This window comes from Andrographis paniculata, unplaced genomic scaffold (assembly GCF_009805555.1).
Source record: "Andrographis paniculata isolate CXL003 unplaced genomic scaffold, ASM980555v1 Contig37END, whole genome shotgun sequence".
Taxonomy (NCBI): domain Eukaryota; kingdom Viridiplantae; phylum Streptophyta; class Magnoliopsida; order Lamiales; family Acanthaceae; genus Andrographis; species Andrographis paniculata.
Window position 1 is genome coordinate 5,328,334 of NW_026137570.1, and position 8,632 is coordinate 5,336,965.

The 8,632-nt window shown below is 36.7% G+C and overlaps 1 protein-coding gene across 1 annotated transcript; it reads right to left on the reverse strand.

The window, feature by feature from the left end:
- Positions 1 to 432: 432 nt before the first annotated feature.
- LOC127250165 (uncharacterized) lies at positions 433 to 2,788 on the reverse strand. Its single transcript, XM_051273322.1, has 6 exons — positions 2,597 to 2,788; positions 1,396 to 1,944; positions 1,114 to 1,311; positions 803 to 972; positions 577 to 724; positions 433 to 459 (listed from the first exon to the last, which is right to left on the reverse strand). The coding sequence occupies exons 1-6, from the start codon at positions 2,786 to 2,788 to the stop codon at positions 433 to 435; spliced, it is 1,284 nt and encodes a 427-aa protein (XP_051129279.1).
- Between the last annotated feature and the right edge of the window lie 5,844 nt (positions 2,789 to 8,632).

The following is an 8,632-nucleotide window of genomic DNA, read 5'->3' on the forward strand; positions in this document are numbered from 1 at the left end:
AAAGGTCCACAGTCCAGCGTTTCACCTTAGTGTCGGCATCGAATGTACTGACCATAGGCCATAGTCGTGACGCGTTCATGTACAACAATAAAAATCACGTCTGCACAAATAACGTTACTCTTTCGTTAAGGAATTCAGCCTACCCATAGGCAATTAATTATAATCATTCCACAGACGTATCAATTTCTTTGCATTCCCCTGGCCGAAGGGGTCGCGCATTGAGTTACAGTCCAACACAACGCGTTTGATGGTATCCAATATGCAGAGATGCCAGTGGAACCGGGTGTATATGGGTAGAAATATGTACCGGCACCCAGACTAGATTTTGTCCATGATTCCGGTAATCTCTTGGCCTACGGTCACTTGCAGCGAGTTGGCAAACGCGAGCACATTACCCCTATTGATGATCGGCTTTTTCGCTCCTCGGTTTGGTCATGATAGCGCGTCGTTCACGGCTTTCTGAAAATCAAACAAAGTAACCAAAGCAATAATAACAGTGTGATTTGTAATACTAACTGTATAAATTCCAAATAGGATACTCACCGCTACGAACCATGGCACACAACCACACCGCACCTGCGGATTGTGTTGGAGATGGTATTCATTGCTGCATAGATGATGTAGGTACGCGTCGATGACTTCGCCTTTCACAGCTTCATCAAACAGTAGTTCTAGAACGGAATCGGACGAGACAGACACGACGCCCTGCTGCCATACAATGTCCCTACAAGATGATAGCCATAAACGGATAAAAACATCAATGGAGAAAAATATATAAAGCCTTAATAGTGAATAGCAATACTGGACGGCGAATGACGCGAAAAATTGTTCAATGGTGTTCGTCTCATCCTCAGATAAGGTACCCTTCCCACAGTAGCTGTCGTTATTACGATATCCCTCCCACTTTTGTGCTTCAAGTTCTGCTCCAACCGCAGCATCCGAGTCCCCATCGTCGCCGACAACAAATGGTTCCTGAACCAACAATGAAGATAGTCATGTTTCCGTAGGTATCTGTATTTATTGTACAAGTATTGACTTATAAACTCTGGGCATTTAAGAATCTATCCGAAGTATTTTAAGCCAGACGACTGATATTTGTATTAAACTACGTACCTGCTCATTATTGACGTCGGCCGCTGACTTTCCTTTCGCCCTCCGTGATTTTTTGGCTTTCTTAATTCGCGGTGTCGACACAGGTGTCACAAATTCAGGCTTCTTCTTTCTCTTCCGATCCTTACGCGCCATTACACAACGTACGATTGATGAATCTGCGGCTCTGCTACAGGTCTCACGGTTGGATTCATCGGCCGGCTACGATTTCAACAGAGCAAACAATCATTCAACAGATAGACAACTATGACCTACAAAATGTACTTACTATATTAATTAACTTACCTTGACATCTATTAGTGCAATATACGGAACAATGGCCATCAGTTGGTTAAACTCTTGCAGGCTACCAACCCCTTCATAATCCGACTCGTTTATCGGATCAATTTCGGCCAAAAGGATGTCCATTTTGTTTTTGCTTCGTCGCTCGGTATTCATTCGCTCTTCCACTGCCTCGTCGGGATCCTCCTCAGCTTGACTCTTCTCCTCCTCAGTTTTCTTCTCCTCCTCCTGACCCTGTTTCTCCTCCCCGTGGGCCTGCTTCTCTTCCTTCTCACCGTGCTTCTCTTCCTCCAAGTCCTCATCGGTCTGATCTTCCTCATCCTCGTGCAGTTGTTTCCTCTCTAACTCCACATCCATCCGGTCTGCTGTCTCTTCCTCCCCATAGTCTGCGTCATGCTCCTCGTCGCCATCACTTTCATCCTCGCACTCACCTTCACTGTCATCATCGAAAACACCAGCTCTAGCTCTTTGCAATTTACGAGCAAGTCTAGCAATTGCAACGTCTTTCTTCCGCAGCTCCACCTTCAATGCCGCAATTTGCTGAGCTGCTTCCTGCAACATATGTTAATAATTTCATATAAGAAATTATTTTATCCATTTACAATGATAGAAACATTGAATAATGCATTTAACTCCGAAGCATGGCAAATTGCACGAAAAAACTTCTCTTCGGTGCCTATTCGATAAAATTCCTGAATATCCGACTGCTTCAGAGATGACAATTCAGTCACTGCATGAACCCTGGACATCGGACCAAGGCTATTCAACCACCGAAAGAGACGCGGTACCTTCGGAAGGCACCGTGTCTTGTCCAAAGTTGGGACTCTCTCATTGAAAAGCCTGCACATAATAATAATCTCACTACTGCCAACAATAATAGTAATAGACATATTGTGCAATATACCAAAATAAGTATAAAAAATTAACAAATCCAATATTACATTGCTTACCAACAAACCAACTGTGCAGCCTGTCAAATATTTCTTTCCGGACTTAAAAGTCGCTTATAGACTTCAAGAGATATCGGTGACTTGCGGGTCCCCACGCATAGTCACCAATCGCAGTCAGGTTATCCACATACGGAAACAAAAAAAAGAGTACAGAATAATTCGCAGAACAAAATAAAATATTTGCAAAAACAAGCAAAATAAAAGAGATGGGCAATGTCCACAACAGATAGAGGCTCCAGCCCCTGCAATGAAACCTCACGCAGCTTCTGCAACACCTTGCCATGGCTTATAGAACGCGTCTTGCTCCCAAAAATCCGAACAAACCATTCGCTTTCGACTGATGTGTTTTCAGTCATGTAGACTCCTTTCGCATGTAGTCTTAAGACTACAGAATATTCCTGAACTTCAAACGGCAGCTCAATGTCACTTCCGATCTTGAACGACATAGACTCCGAACTAAAGTAATTAACGAGGGCAAGAAGACGATGCCACGGAAACTTCATTTTCGGGCAATCCAAAAAATGCCCGAACGGAGTAATTTTTATGGCTGTGATGTGTTCGTCCATCATGTGGTTCTTAAGTTTCCCACCTCATTGTGAAAAAATGGTAATGCAAATCGGCTGATTACTGATTTGTACTCCTTCCCTGGCCTATAAGTAAATACCATCAGTCCACGTTATCCAAATCTCTAATTTAGTTAAAAGTTCATCACAATTTATCAGGAGTAAAAACACATTCCGAGTATACAATAGTCCTCTACAAGTATATTACTTAGCAAATTAGACCAAATAAATGAAACTCCTGGTACCTAATAACATCGCATTTGTCAACCCACAAATATGACTAATTACCGAACAATCTAACAAAAAAACTAAAATATGTAACTTCGAGTAACTAAACAAAATATACATCTTCACAATTAAAAAAATCAAAGATAAAACAAATAAAATCACCCAAAATCGATGCCAAAATAGAACACTGAACCGGGTTTCCTGGCAAAAAATTTGAATAATTTCAAACCCGTTGAACAAACACAAGACCAAACATCCAGGGCTCCTCATCACTGAACCGAGACATACAAACACGGGACCAATGCTTCTACCCCAAACAATCGAATAAACTACAGTATAAAATCCAATTGTCAACAAAATCATAAATCGAAAAGGGCTTCGACAAAACACTTACTTATTCGAACTCGTCTTGGGGGATCGAGGCGGATTGCCTGTTTTCCTCACCATTTCGCTGAACGAATGCGTTACTGCTTGATCGTCGAGAGGTTCGCGAGGGTCGATTTGCTTCTTGAAGAACTAGGGCTTGGACGGAGAGTGAGGAAATTAGGTGAGGTTTCAACTCTTAAATTGTGCGTATTTTCTTTTTTTAAAAAAAAATTACAAAATAAGGTACACGGTATTTAAATGGAAGTATCTAATCGTATACTGGGGTTAGAGCGGGAGGTAATGTATGTATATATTATAAAATTTGAAGTATTTATTAAACAATCGTAAGTATACATTGCATATACAACGGTGATTGAATGGAAAATACAAAAAGGGAATTATAACATATCTAATCAATAAAGTACGTACTGCAATTCAATTAATTTACAATGGAGGCTGAATTGCAACTATATTAAATTGACAGAGATTTTAGTCCAACTCTCCCTCATAAAAATTTTAATTTATAATTATAATTTAAATTTTAAAAAAATAAAAAACAAAAACATGTCAAACATCTACCCAGAAACCGTATAAATCAGCCCAAACCTGGGCTCAAAAAACACACCTTGAGACCTGAGTGCAGAGTAAAAGAACATTAAATTTGGAAAACTAATTGCTAAAGAAATAGGTTTTTTACTATATTTGGAAAACTAATTGCCAAAGAAATATACTCAAATCTAATAACTAACGTTCGAACTTGAGTACTTAGGATATCAAATATCATATCATATATATATATATAAAAGAACTCAATGTGAATCCCACTTTTTTTAAAAAAATTTTTGCAATTTTGAGATTTTTTTTTATTTATTTTTTTTTCTTTTATAATTTTTTTATATAATAGTGAATATATTATTTTTACATAACAGTGGAGATAAAATTTATTTTATATAACAATGAAGATATAGTTTTTTACAGAGTAATTTTTATGGAGAAGAAAGATCTGAAACTCTCTTTCTATTAGAGAAGATTGCCATCGGGAGAAAAAGATTTCTTCAAATAAGTTTCCAATAAAGTTTTTTTCAATTTTTGCATAGTTTTTTTTATACAGTGTTTTTTTCTTTATGGCAGAAGCAACCGAAAGTTTTTGAGCCGTGTTTTTTTTTGTGAAAGCAAAATACTTTTATTGGAAAAGATTGTCACCGTGAGCATAAATCCGTTTTCTTGAAATAAGTTTTTGAATAAATTTTCATTGATGAATTATCCAATTTGATAGCGAAAATTTATCTCATTCTTTTACTCTTTTATTTATTTATTTATTTATTTTACCTTTTTTCATTCTTTATCAATAAAGTTACTATTTTTATTATACAGAATATTTTTATAGGTATAAATATAAAAACTTTGTTACTAAAATTTTATTTATTTATTTATGAATTACTTTAATATATTTTTATGGATTCAGATTTTTTTTACTATTTTTCACTTTATATTTTTGTTATATTTATTTCTTTAGATTTAGATTTTTTTTTTTATATTTTTCACTTTATATTTTTATTATATTTAACTTTTTGGATTTAGATTTTTTTTTTCATTTTTCACTTTATATTTTTGTTATATTAATTTTTTTGGATCTAGATTTTCTTTTTTTTTTTTTATTATTTTTATTTTTCACTTTTTATTAGTAAAGTTATAGTTTATTATTATTTTCACGTGTATATATATAATATTTTTTTTGAATTTAAATTATAATAGGATAATTTGTAATATTTATGCCTATAAATATGAAATTTTGTGACTAAAATTTTATTTATTTATTTATGAATTACTTTATTAATTATGAAACAAAAATTAAATATATTTATTTTTGTAATATTAAATATATAAATTTTATATCACATATATACTAAAATTGATGTATTAATTTGTAGATATATTTTAGCAGTATATTTAATTTTTATAAATGAGATGGTTTTGTAGATAATTTTTATAAATGAGGTAATTTGACCGTTTTCTTAAAATATGGTTTTAAGTGGGTTTTTAATTGAGTGTTAGTGGAAAAAATTAATTTTTAAAGTGTGTTTCTAAATGTGCTAAGTAATCACATTTTTTTTTTTTTTTTTTTGTAGAATTTTCATTCTATTTTTCAAATAATTTTTCTTAATTCTTTTTCATATTCTCTCAATTTTTTAGATTGTTCTGATACTTCTTTTTATTCATTATAGTTTCTTTTATATATATATATATATATATATTATAACTTTTAGATTTTTTTTTGTCATTTTTCTAAAATGTTTATTTTGATGTATTTTTTTAATGCACAGAGCAAAAGCCAGAAAATTGAGATCCAAAAAGACTGCCTTCTAAACATCAGAAGTTGTTTGCTGGATGATTCACTCGCTTTTATTTTTAAATTTTGTTTGGGTTTATTGATTTATTTCCGGTGCCTAATATTTTCTTTTCACTAGGTTATATTTAGTGCATTGAGAGAAGATTTTTTTGGACACTGAAATTGAAAATTTGAATTTATTTATGGTTATTCTTTTTCATTTTGTATTTAATTTCTTACAACTGGTTGTAGCATGCAAAAGAAAAAACGTGAATAAAGAAGAAGATAAATAAAAGAAGATAAATGTTGGTGGTTAGCTATAGAGTTTGATGGTTTCTTATTTGTAAGATATAAAAATTATTTTAATATGCATAGGAATATTTAAGTTTAATTTAAATTTTTATTTGTAATTGATTATAATTTATATTCAGTTATATTTTATTTATATTTTTTCATCGTTGAGTTACAATTTTGTTATTAAAGCATATTGTTGATGTATTTTTTCAACAATAAAAAATAAAACTCAAAAATAGGAAATTATCTTCGAATTTGATATAATTAGTGCCTGAGATTAGGAATCTCTATACACTGTACGGTACAGAAAATAAAATAGGAAATTAAAACTACAGACTGGAAAATAAAGTGGTGATCCCCAAAAGCAATTCTCTTGAATTTGATGTCGATTGAAGATGATCTGTCAATTGCTGATCCAAATCCTTGAATATTCCTCAGAAGAGACGTTTCGGAACCGTCGCCAGCAACCGCCGTTAACCGCCCACAACGAAACGTTTTGAAACGTCGTCTGGTCGGTTATGGCAATCGTCTCGCAACCGCATAACCCAACCGACCAATCCAGAGACTAATTGATCGGTAGACCAATCGATTCCTTGGTCCCCCCATCAAGCGACCACCCTCTGGTCTTTCCAGACGAGTCAAAGGTTGCCCCAACCAAGCGACTGAACTACTGTTCACTTAATTAGACGACTAATTAACAGCCCTTTTTCGCCTGGTCCAAACTCCGTACTGGCCGACTCAAACGATCGCGGACCAACCGACTGTGAACCAACCGACTGCAAACCATCCCATCCGACTGCAGACCATCCGACCTGCCTATCCGACAACGGACTTTCCGACCTGCCTATCCGACCGCGAACCTTCGACCTGCCTATCCGACCGATGACCAACCGACCTGCTTATTTGACTGCAGACCAACAGACCGGATCAACCGACCGTGGACCAACCGACCTGAGTGCATATTTTCTCCTTTTCCGCCCGACTTCGTGTCCTAACTTCCTTTAAGATCCTGTTATCATTATTATTATTATTATTATTATTATTATTATTATTATTATTTTTTGTGCGTAACAAGTTGCCTCATCTGCAAGATTCCTAAGCGTCATTTTCTCATGATGTTTAGGAGTTAGCAGGCCGTCATCCGAGGCCACATCAGCCTCAGATCCGACCTCCATCTTTCGAGGCTACGTTGGACGCGACCTTCATTTATCGCGAACTAGTGCTGGCCTTCGCGTTGGTCGATCTTGCACTACCATTTCTTCAGCACGTCCCCCCTGATAAAAGCGGTGATCGTTCTCTCTGAAAAAAGGATTCTAAACTCCCTGCCTTGGATGCTAAACTGGCCAGATCTTGAATGTCGTGGGCCGTTAAAGCCTCCCGCAGTTGTGTATGCATATTTCGGACCACCAAATTGGTTATCTCGCTCTCCTCAATGATTTTCGGGCAACGTCCCTTCATTAATCGCATCCGCTCTATGAATTGGTAAGCGGTCTCCTCCGGCATTTGCCTGATCTCCAAAAGGTCTGTGAGTGAGACTACTGGAAGAGGATTAAAGAACCTTGCATGAAATGCCGCTTCCAAACCTTCCCAGGTTTGTATTTGTCCAGGTGGTAGATCGACAAACCACGAAAACGCTGTTCTAGTAAGAGACAAACCAAATAGTTGCAGTTTATAAAAAGGATTATTACCGACCTCTCCTAACTATGCTGTGAACCGACCCACATGCTCTATGGTGGAGGATCCGTCTTCTCCTGAGAAAACATGAAAGTCTGGCGGTCGATAATTCCTCGGGAGAGGATACTCATTGATGATTATCTTTGGAAATGGCCTTTGATACGCCGGTCGGTTCACCGTTTGCGGGTTCATTCCGAAATGCACCCGTAAAACTTGAGCGATATCCTCCGGGTCTACCCTAGGTGGAACAGAATCTTCCCTAGAGACGGCTGGTTCGGCTGGGATGGGATTATGAATCTGATCTTCCAATCTTTCTTCGACGGTTGGCTCGGCTGGGATGGGATTATAAGCCTGTCCCCCCAACCTCTCATTCGGCTGGGTATTATAAACCCTCGGTCCCCAAGGAACATTATCTGGGAAAGTTAGAGGGGTCTTCCCCATATCTATTCGGTTGAAAGTTGTGACGCTTGGAAATGTACTATCAACGTATGATGGCCCTGCAAACGTTCATCCCGGAAAATTTGCCTGAAAGCGAGAAGGTGACAAGGATGTAGGCATGTTTGAATGTAATATGAATTTAGAGAAAGTCTGATCCAACATGTTCTGCATTAAGTTTTGCTCACACAACATGATGTTCTGTTGCTCGTGCAACATATTCTGCATAGCCAAAGTTTGCTGATTGTTCAATTGTTGAACATAAGACAACCAATTGGTAGGTGGTTGGGGAATCTCCCTTGGATTTGGCATGACAGGTGGTGAAATATTTTCTCCCACCGGTACTGATGATGATTGAGGTTGTGAGCCTGCCATAGTGATCTTTCTGATGATTCGGCCGG